This window comes from Anolis sagrei, chromosome 1 (assembly GCF_037176765.1).
Source record: "Anolis sagrei isolate rAnoSag1 chromosome 1, rAnoSag1.mat, whole genome shotgun sequence".
Classification (NCBI taxonomy): Eukaryota; Metazoa; Chordata; class Lepidosauria; order Squamata; family Dactyloidae; genus Anolis; species Anolis sagrei.
The window spans coordinates 93,927,916-93,944,594 of NC_090021.1; the positions used below are offsets into that span (position 1 = coordinate 93,927,916).

General features: G+C 41.4%; 1 protein-coding gene across 1 annotated transcript in view; it reads right to left on the minus strand.

Moving 5' to 3' along the window:
* Positions 1-727: 727 nt before the first annotated feature.
* The window catches only part of LOC132774240 (uncharacterized), a 43,285-nt gene continuing 27,333 nt past the window's right edge, over positions 728-16,679 (minus strand). Inside the window, exons 7-15 of the mRNA XM_067473428.1 lie at positions 15,184-15,300; positions 13,530-13,730; positions 12,489-12,610; positions 11,469-11,697; positions 8,492-8,697; positions 7,353-7,508; positions 5,032-5,122; positions 2,130-2,270; positions 728-754 (exon numbers count right to left, since the gene is read on the minus strand). Of these exons, the coding sequence (XP_067329529.1) occupies positions 728-754; positions 2,130-2,270; positions 5,032-5,122; positions 7,353-7,508; positions 8,492-8,697; positions 11,469-11,697; positions 12,489-12,610; positions 13,530-13,730; positions 15,184-15,300 (1,290 nt within the window). The remainder of the gene's footprint in view (positions 755-2,129; positions 2,271-5,031; positions 5,123-7,352; positions 7,509-8,491; positions 8,698-11,468; positions 11,698-12,488; positions 12,611-13,529; positions 13,731-15,183; positions 15,301-16,679) is intronic.

The following is a 16,679-nucleotide window of genomic DNA, read 5'->3' on the forward strand; positions in this document are numbered from 1 at the left end:
AAATGAATGACTGTCCTTGAGACAGAAATACTGGTACTCGTCTGTTAACAGACAAAATGCATGGTAGATAAAGCTAAATGTTTCCCTTGACATTAAGTCTAGCTGTGTCTGGCGGGGGGGGGGGGGGTAAAAATTACCTCCTTAAATTATAGTGTCCAGCGATAATATGTCGAGTGAAATATGAACTCAGTGGTGTAGTAGCAAGAAACTGATCTTCTATTTCATTTCCAGCTGTGGAATTCTTTCCATTTGCTGAACTGCTCTGACTTCTCAGACTTAGAGCTCCTTCCTGAAACAGATGTATATACAGATAATGAATTCTACTTATTATTGTAATAGACAGAAGGATACCATGTAGGTAAAATAAAGGTAAAGGTTTTCCCCTGACATTAAGTCCAGTCGTGTTCGACTCTGGGGGGGGGGGGGGGTGCTCATCTCCATTTCTAAGCCGAAGAGCCAGTGTTGTCCATAAACACCTCCAAGGTCATGTGGCCAGCATTACTGCATGGAGCACCATTACCTTCCTGCCACCAAAGCGGTGCCTACTGATTTACTCACATTTGCATGTTTTCGAACTGCTAGGTTGGCAGAAGCTGGGCCTAACAGCGGGAGCCCACCCTGCTCCCCGGATTTGAACCACCAACGTTTCAGTCAACAAGTGCAGCAGCTCAGCAGTTTAACCTGCTGAGCAACCTACAGTATACCAAAACAAGTAACCAACACATAGCTAGAAGACAATTTCACTCATATTAGCCTATTGTTACAAAATACGCAAATATATTGAATAGATTTAGATTCATCAGAGGATGCATTTTTGTCTGGGGAGAAATAATGACACTGTTTGAAATATATACATGGTCTAATTCTTCTCTAATGACTTTGAAGAAAAAATATAATAGACAATTTAATATTCAGTCAAGTATTAACATTACCCTGGAGAAATTTTATGACACCCTTAACTAAATTGTTGTAAAAGATGTTAAGCAAAATATACTTAATGATTTTTATAATTTATTCTCTTTTACATTGGCAACATGCACTGTGTTTTGCATGAAGAAATTGTGAAATAAGTGAGTTGGTATAAGACATTTAGAAATGTACAAGTAGACAAACAGCTAGCTACATACTACCATTAGCAATTGGTATGCCTTCTGATTAGATTCAGTGTGGTAGATAGATTCAGACTTGGAAATCCTGACTTAAATCCCCATTCACACATGAAGGATACTAGTAGGTAACCTGAAGCCAATCTCTCTCTCAATTGACACAACATACTTCGCAAGGTTGTTGTGATGATAAACAAGTAGGTTAGGGTATTTTGAATTATTTGCCATAAAACTTTAGTGGTTTACCTCGGGATTCTGTAAAATCCAGGTGTGGCAGGTAAAGTGGATTCAGACTGCTATAATTGTGCAATATGAAAGAGACCTCAATATTTTTGTGTTAGGGAAGAAAATATTTTGCGCAATGTTTCACTCCCAATTCAAATAATGAAAATAGGAACTACAAATTAGAGATAGAAATATTTTTTTATTGAGGGGACAGTGGTAAACCTTTCCTGTATAGTGGGAGGCTGTGAGTTTTCTGGGGTGTATGGCCATGTTCCAGAAGTATTCTCTCCTGACATTTTGCTCACATCTATGGCAGGCATCTTGTGAAGTCTGTTGGAAGCTAGGTAAATAAGGTTTATATATCTGTGGTAGTCCAGGTGGGAGAAAGAACTCTTGTCTGTTGGAGGCAAGTGTGAATGTTGCAATTGGCCAGCTTGATGAGCATTGAATAGCCTTGCAGTTTCAATGCCTGATTGCTTCCTGCCTGGGGGAATCCTTTTTTGGGAGGTTTTAGCTGGCCCTGATTGTTTGCTGTCTGGAATTCCCCTGTTTTTTGAGTGGCCTTGTAGTTTCAAAACCTGGTTGATTGCTGCCTGGGGAGATTCTTGAGAGGTGTTACCTGACCTGTATATATGCAAGAATGAAGCAGTATGAGTGGTGCAATTGCATGTAACATTTACTTTTCATTCCAAAGTCTGTCCATACCTTATCAGCAGCCCATGCTGCTTTTAATTTTGGGTAACTACATGTTTTGTGCTGTTTGCTGCCCTCAGGTGAGATGAGAGAACAAATTCTAACCTTTATGCCCTTGCTTCGTGTGGGTTGCACCATGGGGCAAAACGTAGCCTGTTGAATAGCCACAAGGAGTAAGTTTTTATGACTTGTTTGGCAAGCAAGAGCAATCTGCAAATTTTCCATTCCATAAGGATTCAGTAAGATCTGAAGAATAGGCATAAAAAGACAAGCAATTACACAACCATAATAGGCAGTTGCACAATTCTTGTGTGTGTTTGTCATCGATAAGCTTGACAAAGAATGTAATACTTTTTATGTGAATTCAGAGAAATGATCTTGTTCTGTATGGAATCTGGAATAATAATTAAGTACAATACAAAGCAATAAAAGGTTTTAACACATATGACAAGGAATTTAAATTTGGTGAAATAGTTCAGCCCAGAGTTAATTCTTGATTCAAATTATAGTTGCAACTTTCTGAACAGAGTCCACAAAGAGTAGGCATATAGCTGTGTGTATGTCCTAAATGACCCCATGGAATGGAGGGTCAGTGGACTACCTCTAAACAGTGGGTAAGGACTGTATTGCACAATGTCATGTGCTACCCATTACTGCTCCACAAGCTCCTTGCAACAAACCTGTCCCTGGATCACGCCACAGTGCTGCAACATGTGTGATGATCTGACATATAAGCATTGAATTGACATCAGGGGGAAGGATTATCCTATTATTATGCTATCCCCCTCTCGTTCACTTCCAGTAATTAAAAGAGATTTAAAAAATAACTAAACTTAGCAGAAACTTCAAAAAAAATTAAATTATGTAGCTACAGAATGGTGAGAGGGCAGAATTTCCTCCCCAACAGGAAATGTGGCCATGGGACCACAGAGCTGCAGCTGTACAGAAAGTTGGGATAACAAGTGTGACTGTCCCAGAAAGTTTCCAAGATTAGTGATTGGACAAATGCTGTGGGAAGATGGCTTCATGCAATGAAGTCCTAAAAAGGGCATTTACTGATACAACAATGGAGCATTTGCAATGTGGAATCCAAGTAGTGTGGAGACAAAACAACAACATCAGCGATTGAATGAACTCATGCTGGACACCAGAGGTCATAGGTTTGAAGTGCTATTCCCACTGCTAAACACAGCCTGTGTCTTCTTTTGCTTGCACTTCCCAACAGCTGCATATACATCTCACAGCATTCAGTTATCCAGTTGTAAGTTTTGTACAATATTTATTTATTTATTTACTGCATTTCTTTACTGCATTTATATACCACTTTTCTCACCCCTGGAGGGACTCAAAGATATGTAAATCAACTAATGGCAAGATTCCATGCCAACATATATACAAAACCAAAGTATAATAACTAGACCAATAACCTATAACTATAAATTAAACCATTAAAATCATATTAAAAATAGAACATAAACAGGCATGGAAACAATTAAAACATACAATTAAAAACATCTTAATATACGAGGGTTATCCAGAAAGTAAGGTCACAAGGCACGTAGCTCTCGCTGGGAATCTTCTCAGGGGAAGTTGGTATCACTGCCGTGTAGCGGGAAGCCAGCGGAAGCAAACAAAGCAGTGCCAGCCGTCAGAGGCTCATTGATTGGTGTTGTGGTGAAGGTTAGAAATGAGAGTCCTCATTTCATTCCCTCCAAGTGTGAAGTTCGCGCTGTAATATGCTACCTAAATGCTAAAGGCATGAATGCCACTGTGATTCATTGCAAAATCATTTCAGTTTATGTAGAGGACATAATGTCAAAACAGCATGTGACAAGATGGGTATGGAATATATTGTGAGACCATGAAGAAACTTCGCAGAGACATCCAAAACAAACACCGTGGGATGCTGATGGTGGGAGTCTGCCTCCTTCATGACCAGGCATGTAGCTGGGGGGGGGGGGGGCTTGAGGAGCTTCAGCCCCCCCCCCCCCGAAATTCTCATGGTGGTTCGCGAAAAGGCCTTACTGGTGCATTATTTAAATTGTTATGTTTATTCATATCATGATCTGATCACCATACTCAATATATCCCATATGCATGGGGGTATTGGGGTAATGATACAAAAGGTTTGCTAGGCTAGACCCTCTTTCACTCAGACTCAGCCCCCCCCCCCCAAACTCAGCCCTCCCGAACCCCCCCCCCCTTAAAAATTTTTAGCCCCCCCCCCCCCCAATGAAATCCTAGCTACGGGCCTGTTCATGACAATGCCCATTCTCATACAGCTCATGCAATACAAGAGTTGTTGACTCCATTTGGTTGGAGTGTTTTAAGCCACCCCTCTCACAGCCCCGATCCCACACCCAGTGACTATCACCTGTTCACTAAATTGAAGGAACACTTTGGTGGAAAATACTTTTCCAACCACAACAAGGTGAAAATTGAAGTGATGAACTAGTTGAAAAAGGCAGAGGGAAACTTCTATGACACAGGCATCAAAAACTCGTCCCACTGATGACAAAATGTATTGAACTGAATGGTGATTATGTGGAAAAATAATGTAATGCCTATGCCATAATCCATGTAAATTTTATTAAAATAGATTCCTTGTTTGTATTTTTTAAAAAATCTTGTAGCCTCCCTTTCTGGATAACCCTTGTAAAAAATCATATAATCCAGAATCATAATCCAAAGCCATTCCTATTGTCAATTGCACTTATTCCTATTCATTTCTTGTACTGCTGTACTTTACGGCCCAAAGGCTTGGTCCCTCAGCCGTGTTTTTACATTTTTTCTGAAGGCCAGGAGGGAGGGCATTGATCTAATTTCACTGGTGAAGGAATTCCAGAGCCAAGTGGACACCACTGAGAAGGCCCCGTCAAAAAACGGAAATATTGCTTGTTTCCATACACATTTGGACGAACAAAAAAAAATTCAAGGCAAAGGGTGTGCTAAAATATAATGCTTTAACAGTGTTTGAGTTGAATGGAGAAAAAAATAATTCAGGCACCTGAAGAATGCTTTCTCTTGTACGAAAACTAAATTTGCCAATTTGATTGTCAATGTCCTGGATGCTTAACATTAATGTGGATGGAATATATCTGTAAGAGAGAGAAATGTTTCTTAGCTATTAAAACACAAATGCAAATGTTTCCCACCTAGCAATTAAAAGAAAACACTTTTACTGGCTTTCTGTATATTCCCTTACTGCAAAGAAGTATAGTTTTCGTTCTTTTAAAAAAAATCCAATCATATCATTGGGAAGTTTTCAATAAAATTCTTGAAAATACTAACTATATAAGCAGTATAGGAACAACATGGCCTATCTTTTACAAAGAGGGGTGGTTTGAAATGACTGATATGAAGTAAAATATCTATTTCTGTACACTACTGCAATTTTTTGACGTACACCAGTAAAAAGTCACACACTGTACAAAAGCAACCCTCCCCGACCTGAAAATCGCAGATCTTGGCAAACAGACTTTATTTCTGCCTTTAGTACAAAGAGTCAAGTAGAAGCTGGCAAGGCCCTTGAATGTGTCAAGAACAGATGGAAAGTTCAGAGTCACCATGCCCTGACCTAATAATGGTGGGAAAACACATAGCATGTGGGTAGAGCACATCCAGGTGCTGTGTGGAAGGCTGCCTGGGAAAGGTGCCAGCGGCAACCGTTTCTACCGTGTGTAAAGCATTCATATACTGTTCTCTTAAGATTACTCATAAGGGCAGAATTGGCAGTTCCATCCTCAGCAAGGCAATAACTAGACTGGAATACATATTCAGGTATCAGCATGAACATCTGGTATGTTGCCACCAAGGAAATACGGAGATAGTCTAGTGCAGCCCCTTGGACTCTTTTCTCAGGCCTTCCTTTCTCTTGCCATCCTTTCCTTCCTTCCTTCTCTCTTTCCTTTCTCCTTCCCTCCCTCCCTTCCTTACCTCCCTCTTTCTTCCTCCCTCCTTCCTTCCCTTCCACCCTTTTGTGCTTCTTTCCCTCCCTCCTTCCCTCTCTTCCTTCCTTCCGCCCATCCTCCCTTCCCCTTTTGTCATTTCTTCCTTCTCTCCTTCATCCTTCACCCTCTCTCTTTCTCCTTCCTTCCTTCCTTCCTTACTTATCATTTTGTCTTTCCTTCCTTCCCTCTTTCCTCCCTCCTTCCATCTCTCCTTCCTTCCTTCCTTCCTTCCTTCCTTCCTTCCTTGCTTCCCCTTTTGTCTATCCTTTCTTCTCTCTTTCCTTCCTCCTTCCCTCTCTCTCTTTCTCCTTCCTTCCTTCCTTCTCCTTTTATCTTTCCTTCCCCCTTTCCTCCCTCCTTCCCTCTCTTTTTCCTTCCTTCCTTCCTTCCTTCCTTCCTTATCCTTTTGTCTTTCCTCCCTTCCCCCTTCCCTCCCTCCTTCCCTCTCTTTCTCCTTCCTTCCTTCCTTCCTTCCTTCCTTCCTTCCTTCCTTCCTTCCTTCTCTTTTCTCCTCCTTCCTATTCCCTCCCTCCCTCCCTTCCTTCCTTCTCTTCATCCTTTTCTTTCTCCCTTCTTTTTCTTTTTCCCTTTCCTTTCTTCCTGGGGGATGTTTAGCTGGGAGAAGAGAAGGTGGAGAGGGAACATGAGAACCATATTTCAAGACTTAAAAAGGTGTCCCATTGAGGAGGGCAGGGGACTGACTTTCTGCTGCTCTAGAGACCAGGGCACAAGCAATGGTTTCAAATGACAAAGAAAGCGATTCAACTGAAAAGATTAGGAAGAACATCCTGAGAGTAAGAGCTGTTGGAGAGTGGCATAAGCTGCCTGGGAGTGTAGTGGCGTCTCCTTCTCTGGAGGTTTTCCACAGAGGCTGTCTACTGGGAGTGCTTTGATTGTGCCTTCCTGCATGGCAGGGGATTGGACAGGATGGCCTTAGAGGTCTCTTCCTGCTGGCTGTTAGGAATTGTGGGAGTTGAAGTCCAAAACACCTGGAGGGCCAAAGCTTGCCCATGCCTGCCTTAGAGGGTTACATCCCCTGTAGTTCCCCCTGCAAAAACCTATGCTAAATGTTTGTCCTCACACACTTCCAAACATCCTGGGTGGAGGCAATGAGGGCATTTTCACTATGTTTTGGGAATATCCTGAGCCATTCTAGGCCCAGTGACAAGAAGCCACTTTCCTATCCTTACTTTTAAAAGACATTTCCTGGATGCAAATTGGCTGAGAGGGGCACATGGCCCACAGCTGCACTTTGGCCATCCCGGTTCTATACAACACAGCATATAGTGTACTGTAAGTTAATCTGGAGCATGACATCTCAAACCGAGTGGTGATATACTTACAACATGACTGAAATACTCACAAACCCCTGTCTTACCTATCAACACTACTGTCCTGGCGTTCGAGAGAAGTAATAAATGTTGGCGCAGGCTGGTCTGTTTTTTCTTTGTGCGTTGCAAATTCAAAATACACCGGCCTTAAGTAGAGGTGGAACTCGTCAAAACCCATTTCTCCTGCAAATTCCTTGTACAGTCTAAAAAGGAAACGAATACGTCTGAAGCTACATCTGCCATTATACCTTAGGACGATTTTGAAACTCAGGATACATATATGTATGTACTGTACATATTTAATTCATACTGTGTCTTTCTCTCAACATGGGATTCAAGATTCCTGACAACAAGTCTCAAGTAGAACAGCTCCATTCAATCAATTGTTGAATGAAGAGTCGACTCATAGGTAATTCCCACTGATTCAATGAGTCTATTCCATTGGTTCTCAACCTGTGGGTCTCCAGGTGTTTTGGCCTACAACTCCTAGAAATCCCAGCCAGTTTAGCATCTGTTAGGATTTCTGGGAATTGAAGGCCAAAACATCTGGGGACACACAGGTTGAGAACCGCTGGCCTATTCTAATTAGGATTAAAATTAAGAGCCCCCTATGGCGCAATGGGTTAAACCCTTGTGCCGGCAGGACTGCTGACCAAAAGGAGGTGGGACCAAGAGCAGGGCCTCCCCAAATGATCTTAATCTCCGAGATGGTTTATAGAGGAAGATATGTTCGGATAGGAACGCTGGCCAGGAACCGTTCAAATAATAATAATCTTTATTTATATCCTGCCCCCGCCCGGTGAAATATTGTACTGGAGGATCCAAGAGACCCACAAACACTTCTGTGCGGACTGTGTGTGTGTTTTTGTTTTGATTTTGTTTTTGATTTTGTTTTTTGGAGCATGGGCAACTGAAGCCATAGATATGTGGATAAGGAGTTCGTACTGTATAGTAATGTATTCCCCATTCCCACCCACCCCCCAACATGAAAACAGTTTAGAGCAAGCCCTACCATCTGTCTCTCCACAGAGCAGCAGTGGGGAATGACTGGATCTCCAGATGTTCCCATCATTCCTGATGTAGACCACTGACTAGTGACGAGTGATGGAATCCACAATGAAAAGGCCACAGTTTCTCCCTCCCATCATAAAGGGTTCAACAGAATACTCTACATCCCAATACTAACCTGCCCATCTGTGCACTCTCCATTGCTGCCTCTATCAATCGATGGCGAAGGACTAGAAGTTCAAGAAGCCTTGAGAAGATGTTCAGAATTAACGTTTGTTTTTCTTTATTCCCTTTATTCTGTTCCTCCTTTGCTACTGACTTCAGTGCCAAAACAGCAATCTCCCTTACAAGAGACGGATCTTCAACCAGAACCTCTGTAAATAACTACCAAGGAAACATTGACTTATAAACTTCCAATATAAAGAATGCAATAAATTGTGTTATTGATTTTATGACAGCCATTTCATTGGTCGCACTGTTATGTCTTAACCTGGAAATACTTCAGTGAAAGTCAGACTACAATTTATTTTATCGGTATATAAAACAGGCCTTTTTGTCACATCATCCTTTATACTTCTTCATGCTTCATAGTAAAATATCAGCAAAAAAATATTAGGTCTGGAAACATTTTTATGTAACTGGATTGTTGTGTTTTTTCCAGGCTATATAGCCATGTTCTAGAAGCATTCTCTCCTGCTGTTTTGCCTGCATCTATGGCAGGCATCCTCAGAGGTTGTGAGATCCTCACAACCTCTTAGGATGCCTGCCACGGATGCAGCCAAAATGTCAGGAGAGAATGCTTCTAGAACATGGCCACACAGCCCAGAAAACACACAACAACTCAGTGATTCCAGCCATGAAAGCCTTTGACAATACATTTTTATGTAACTAACAATAGTGCCTGTTATAAAGAAATAACTGCTAGGGTTTGTTTTCTACTGTTTTTCCATATATATTAAAATAAAACACAATTGGATGTCATGCATTTCTGCTGAAAAACTTGACAAAACTTTAAAAAATTGAAACCAAACAAGCCGCAGGCAGAAGACAGCAGGTAATATAAAAACAAATACAGCAGTGAAGAGGAATTGGCTAGAAAAGCAAGTCTGTCAACATCCTTCAGGCCAAATGCCTGCTAATCTGGTCAGTTTATGTTTTACTTTGAGTGGAAGGACAGCAGGGAGGAGGAGGAGGAAAAGAACTGAAATTGGGCATTTAATAAAATAAGTGCAGCAAAAGAAAAGGCCCTGTTATGTGCCTGAGGCCAAACTTGAGCTAACAGTGGAACATAAAGAAGAGAGTTACATTATCCTTTTTTTCCATATCAAGAGTGACTTGAGAAACTGCAAGTCGCTTCTGGTTTGAGAGGATTGGCTGTCTGCAAGGACGTTGCCCAGGGGGCGCCCAGATGTTTGATGTTTTACCATCCTGTGGGAAGCTTCTCTCATGTCCCCACGTGGGGAACTGGAGCTGACAGAGGGAGCTCACCCCGCTCCTTGGATTTGAACTGCCAACCTGTTGGTCAGCAGTCCTGCCAGCACAAGGGTTTCATCCATTGCGCCACCATGAAAGCAGACAAGCTTATGGAGTACATTCTTTCTTGGATTTTACTTAACCATAAAAAATTAATAAACATATTTCTTTAATAATCAAATCCTTCTGAAGAGTGCAACAAGGATCTTTATCCAGTTTACAAAGGCCCCATCTATACGGCCATATAATGCATTGAACTGGATTGTATAAGTCCACACTGCCATAGGATCTAGTTCAATGCAGTTAATCTCCATTCCAAAACTGCATTAGATGACAGTGTGGATGGAGCCAAATACATTAATCAAATATCTATACTGATTCAATATGACCAGTGAAGAAACACTGATAACACGGATTGAGTTCTGCAACAGCAAGTACTTTGTGGTGAGTAACATGACTTTTGAGCGAGGGTAGAGAACATGTTGGACAGCAATTCCCATCAGTGCTAGGTCTTTTTTTTCCCTTTTATAGTGAAATAGAGGCAAGGAGGAGAGCTTTTTGCATCTTTCATATCTTTTTGATATGAAAGATCGTAGAATGATAGAATCATAGAGTTGGAAGAGACCTCATGGGCCATCCAGTCCAACCTGCTGCCAAGAAGCAGGAAAATTGCATTCAAAGCACCCCTGACAGATGGCCATCCAGCTTCTGCTTAAAAGCCTCCAGAGAAGGAGCCTCCACTATACTCCAGGGCAGAGAGTTCCATTGGTGAACAGCCTCCACAGTTAGGAAGCTCTTCCTAATGTTCAAGTGGAATCTCCTTTCCTGTAGTTTGAAGCCATTGTTCTGTGTCCTAGTCTCCAGGGCAGCAGAAAACAAGCTTGCTCCCTCCTCCCTATGACTTCTCACATACTTATACATGTCTCCTCTCAGCCTTCTCTTTTTCGGACTAAACATGCCTAACTCTTTAAGCCACTCCTCGTAGGGCTTGTTCTCCAGACCCTTGATCATTTTAGTCGCCCTCCTCTAGACACATTCCAACTTGTCAACATCTCCCTTCAATTGCGGTGCCCAGAATTGGACACAGTGTGATTCCAGGTGTAGTCTGACAAAGGCAAAATAGAGAGGTAACATGTCTTCCCTAGATCTAGGCACTATGCTCCTATTGATGCAGGCCAAAATCCCATTAGCTTTTTTTTTGCTGCTGCATCACATTGTTGGCTCATGTTAACTTGTTGTCCACAAGGACTCCAAGATCTTTTTTACACGTACTGCTGTTCAGCCAAGCATCGCCTCCAATTCTGTATCTTTGCATTTCATTTTTTTTGCCTTTCATTTTTTCTGCATTTGTTGCTGTTGAAGTTCATTTTGTAAGTTTTGGCCAATCATCTCTCTAATCTGTGAAGATCGTTTTGCATCCTGCTCCTGTCCTCTGGAGTATTAGCTATTCCTCCCAATTTGGTGTCGTCTGCAAACTTGATGATCTTGCCTTCTAACCCTTCATCTCAGTCATTAATCACTTAATCCCAGCTAAATGTTGTTCTCCTGTGACAACTGAAATTTAACTATGCCAAATGGTGAAGCCAACCTAGATTAAATATATATTACATTGCAGTCTGTGTTATTTATTTCAAAACAATATTAAATTCACCATAAAGTTTTGAAGAGCAAGACAAGCATACCTCCTTCTGTGTTTGAGTGCCGTAGAAAGACCCAGGACTTTCCAGGGTCAGCCATGTATCCAGAGCAAGATGAAGCACTTGCTTCTCCAGTTGAATTGCCTCTTGGGCTGTCTTTGGCCTACAGATTTGCTGGAACTCTTGCAAGATATGACCCAAAGCTTTTGGGATTAAAGATATCAGGCCAAGAGATGGGTGAAACTCCAACAAATAGATGTTCTTCAAAGCTGTGCTTTAAAAAGAAGGGGAAAGATAAAAGAATGATGAAAACTTATGATGATGAAATGGGGGAGGAAGAGAAAAACTCTTGTTTTAAAAGAAAGTCACAAGGATCTTCATAGTCAAGATAGGAACAATGAACAAGGAAACCCAAAAAAGAAAATAAAGTTACCAGGTGTCCTTCACTTCATATACAGCAAAATGACTATGATGTTTTTAATTGGACTAATCACATCAGACAAGTTCATTGTGAGGGGCTTCCAATGGCGCAATGGGTTAAACCTTTGTGCCGGCAGGACAGCTGACCAGAAGGTCGGTGCTTTGAATCCGGGGAGCAGGGTGAATTCCCGTCTGTCAGCTCCAGCTTCCCATGCGGAGACATGAGAGAAGCCTCCCACAGGATGGTAACACACCCAGCCATCCCCAGGGCAACATCCTTGCAGACAGCCAATTCTCTCACACCAGAAGTGACTTGCAGTTTCTCAAGTCACTCCTGACATGAAAAAAGAGTAGGATTGTTTAAAATAACATCCAAATTTTGATATTAAAGAAACTTTATTATTATCAACCAGAAATGAATAATCAACCAAGATATTATGCATAGATATGTACTGGTGTAAGATACAAATAATTACATGCATACCTGTTAGTGTTTGTTGGGAAAACAATTATTTTTTATATTTTTAATTAGGCATGAAAAATAGAAATGCTGCAGCTAACAAACTACTCAGCTACACAAACTTAATGAGTTTCCTAAAACAGAATCACTATAATTATATTGGCAGAGAAACAAATATTACTCACAGGCTGTTATTAACAGCAATTAATTGTTTTGGAACAATATATGGGGGGAAACCAAATTCTTGGATTCTACCTTTGGGTCCATCACGCCAAATCTTGTGGTTATAATCACGCTGTGTATCTATCTGAAAATCAACAGGCAAAAAAATTCTACAAGATATAACAATTGCTGACATTTTTCTAGGACATGTGCTTAAATAACATATCAATGATATTACAGGTATTATAATAATAGAATCATAGAGTGGAAAGAGACCACCTTGTGGGTCATCCAGTCCAACCCCCTGCCAAGAAGTAGGAAAATCGCATTCAAAGCACCCACAACAGATAGCCATCCAGCCTCTGCTTAAAAGCCTCCAAAGGAGGAGTCTCCACCACACTCCGGGGCAGAGAGTTCCACTGCTGAACAGCTCTAACAGTCAGGAAGTTCTTCATGTTCAGGTGGAATCTCCTTTCCTGTAGTTTGAAGCCACTGCTCCACATCTTTGTCTCCAGGGCAGCAGAAAACAAGCTTGCTCCCTCCTCCCTATGACTTCCCCTCACATATTTATGTATGGCCATTATGTCTCCTCTCAATCTTCTCTTCTTCACGGTAAACATGCCCAGATCTTTAAGCCGCTCCTCATTGGGCTTGTTCTCCAGACTCCTGATCATTTTAGTCACCCTCCCCTGAACACATTCCAGCTTGTCAACATCTCCCTTAAATTACAATGCCCATTGTAGACAGATGTGCTGGCACAATGGTCAAGAATGAGGTAAATATTTTTACACAATGTACATGTTTTGAAAATTAGATTCACATATAATAATATAACTTGGACCATTTCGTGTTTTAACATGTATGGCTGAATAGTTCCTTGAAGAACTGGTACCGAAATTAACCATAACACAGAAAATTCTCAAAGCCCAACCCAACTGGCCACGCTGGCTGGGACATCATGCGAACTTCAGTTCCCCTAAATAAACTTTTCCAAGCTCTGACCTGGTACAACCTTGGTTGAAACGAGCATTTGTTGTCCTGCGCATAACTCCAAGTCTGCTCACCTGCTGGTTCAATATATCCCTCACCAGCTGTGTGTGAAGCCTTAGGCAAGCACACTCATCCTTATAGAGGTTCACAAAATATCCAAGGTGGAAATCAATTCGAGGGCGTCTAGACATGACATCGGTTATTGCTTGGGCCAAAGCAAATCTTTCTTCCCAAACTAAAGCATGTTGGTATGCTTCAAAGTAACTATCCAGGAGCTGAAAAGATGTTTAAAACAAAGAAAAGCTGGTTTCTTTCTATTCTTTTACACTGCTTCCTATTAATTTTATATACTAATCATAAAACTATTTCAGGATGAAAGAAATACTTAGAAAGTTTGAAATAACTACTTCAGGAGTTTGCCAGATCTTTGTCTGGGATTTTCTTTATATTACATGTCTATACGGGTCTGTAACTCAAAATAGCTACTTACAGTTTTTTTAAAAAGGTAAACACACTCACAGAGACTCTATATCATATCTGAACCAGTCCAACACTTAGAGCCCCATCACATTATAGTATTATAGAATTATTATTCCACTTTAATAACTTCCATGATAATTATGGAATAACTTATGGGATCCTAGGAGTTGCAGTTTGGAGGGGGTTGTTGTTTACAATTCTCAATCTGAGTGCTCTTAAAATCCCAGACTTGGAACTGACCACAATGGCTATCCAGTCCAACCCCCTGCCATGCAGGAAAAGCACAATCAAAGCACCCCCCAACAGGTGGCCATCCAGCCTCTGCTTAAAAGCTGCCAAGGAAGGAGCCTCCACACACTCTGAGACAGAGAGTTCCACTGCTGAACAGCTCTTATAATCAGGAAGTTCTTCCGAATGTTTAGGTGGAATCTTCTCTCCTGTAATTTGCTGAGTCCTAGTCTCCAGGGCAACAGAAAACAAGACTGTTTCCTCTTCCTTATGACACCCTTTCACATATTTATAAATGGTTATCCTGTCTTCTCTCAGCCTTCTCTTCTGCAGGCTAAACATACCCAGTTCTTTAAGACGCCCGCATAGGGCATAGTCTCCAGACCTTTGATCCTTGGGTCGCAATAAATTACAAATGCCAGATTTCCTGAGAATGTTGCCATGTAGTTTTGCAATGGCTGCCAGTATGTTTCCTGCCAAAATTCATTTAAAGCCCTACTTTTTTAAAAAAAGATCTTCACCTCTTGACAAAAGGATACCAGTGAAGGAGCCTTGGCATACATCCTAACAATCTTTCAGCTTTAATTGCTCTATTAAAAATATATATCGAAATTTGTGGAGAGCTTTAGAGGGAAGAAAATCTGCAAGGAATAGAAAGGTTTACCTCTCTGAAAATGTAAAAAGGACAACAAATTAGATAAAGACACTTCTGTCCAGCTCCAGGTGCAACTGAACGTGGCCTGTTTTGCCCAGAAAGGGATGCACTTGGTAGAACAGCCAAAGGTGATCAAAGGCACAATGGGCAATTGATCTTACCTGTGTCTCCACAAAAAACATTAAGTCCAAGTGGTCCTCAAGTTGTGCACTTAGTCCCTATCCTTCTGGGGTTTTTTGTTGTTGAATTAAATTCAATTGCGAAATGCTAACTACAGCTTTTTGCCTATGTAGATGGTATGTACAGTTCTACATACAATTATACCCACTAATACACACACACATGTTGCTCACAAATATGTATACCTGTTGTTTGTTTTCCAAGAATCCTGTTTCACAAGTCCAAAGGTCAAGCAGCACTGCGGACCGATCCACTGACCCATGTGCCCACCCTGAATTCTTGTTGGAATTACTGCTGGCTTTCTGGCCTTGGAAAGAAAAAAGATTGTTCAACAGATATTGCTAAGGAAACTAATATTCAAGCAGCCACAGAACCTGCACCTGAGAATCCTCAGTTGATCTGGGTAGGCTTTATTTCTCCAAGCTCTGTGTTCTAATTTGGAAGGTCTCTCCGCTTCACACAACCCAACAGTAGCCAACACACATAGAAGTTTCTTCAGATGTTTCACCAAAGTCTGCTGGGTACTATGTGAGCTCTCAGGATGATAGCTGGAGCCCCTAGCATGACATCTGCAGGTACCACAGCACCCACCAATACCGCCATCAGAAGCCACATCTTCTTATAATTTTTTGCATTTTCACATCTATTTGTATTACTGTAGAAGTGCAGTATTTTGATTACAGGACAAGAAAGTGCTGTCCTCCAGCTGTCCTGACATCTTCCTTTCAGCTTCGGCCCCATGCTAAACCAGAGGCATCTATTCCAAAGAGAAGATATAAGCACCCCCTGATTTCAGCATGGCTACTTGCCAATTAAAATTGCTTCCTTTTAGAATAGGTAAAGGGAAAAAGTATTTGTTGTAGGTCAGTGTTTCTCAACCTGGGAGTCGGGACCCCCCAGGGGGGAGGTTGCGATGGAGTGTCAGAGGGGTTGCCAAAGACCATCAGAAAACACAGTATTCTTCTGTTGGTCATGGGGATTCTGTGTGGGAAGTTTGCCCGATTCTCTCATTGATAGGGTTCAGAATGCTGTCTGATTATAGGTGAACTATAAATCACAGCAACTATAACTCCCAAATGTCAAGGTCTATTTCCCCCAAACTCCACCAGTGTTCACATTTGGGCATATTGAGTATTCGAACCAAGTTTGGTCCAGATCCATCATTGTTGGATCACCCAGCTAGCCCTCGTTTAAATTCTTGTACTGTTTTTATACTCTGTTTTATTATGTTATTGTTACTATTTTAATGGCTTATTATGTTATTCTATAAGCATTTTTATTTGATGTTGTCGTGTGTCTTGTATGTATTTTATTTTGCTTTATTGTAATTGCTTGGGATGGCCCCATGTTAGCCATCCCAAGTCCCTTTGGGGAAATGGAGGAGAGGTACAAATAAAGTTATTAGTTATGATTATTCTTTGAGTCCACAGTGCTCTCTGGATGTAGATGAACTACAACTCCCAAACTCAAGGTCAATGCCCACCAGACCCTTCCAGTATTTTCAGTTGGTCGTGGGAGTTCTGTGTGCCAAGTTTGGTTCAATTCCATCACTGCAGTTATGAAGTACCAACAAACATAATGTTATGATTGGGGGTCACCACAATATAACACACTATATTAAGGGGTCGCAGCATTAGGAAGGTTGAGAACCACTGTTGTAGGTGATGGGATCCAGGAACAA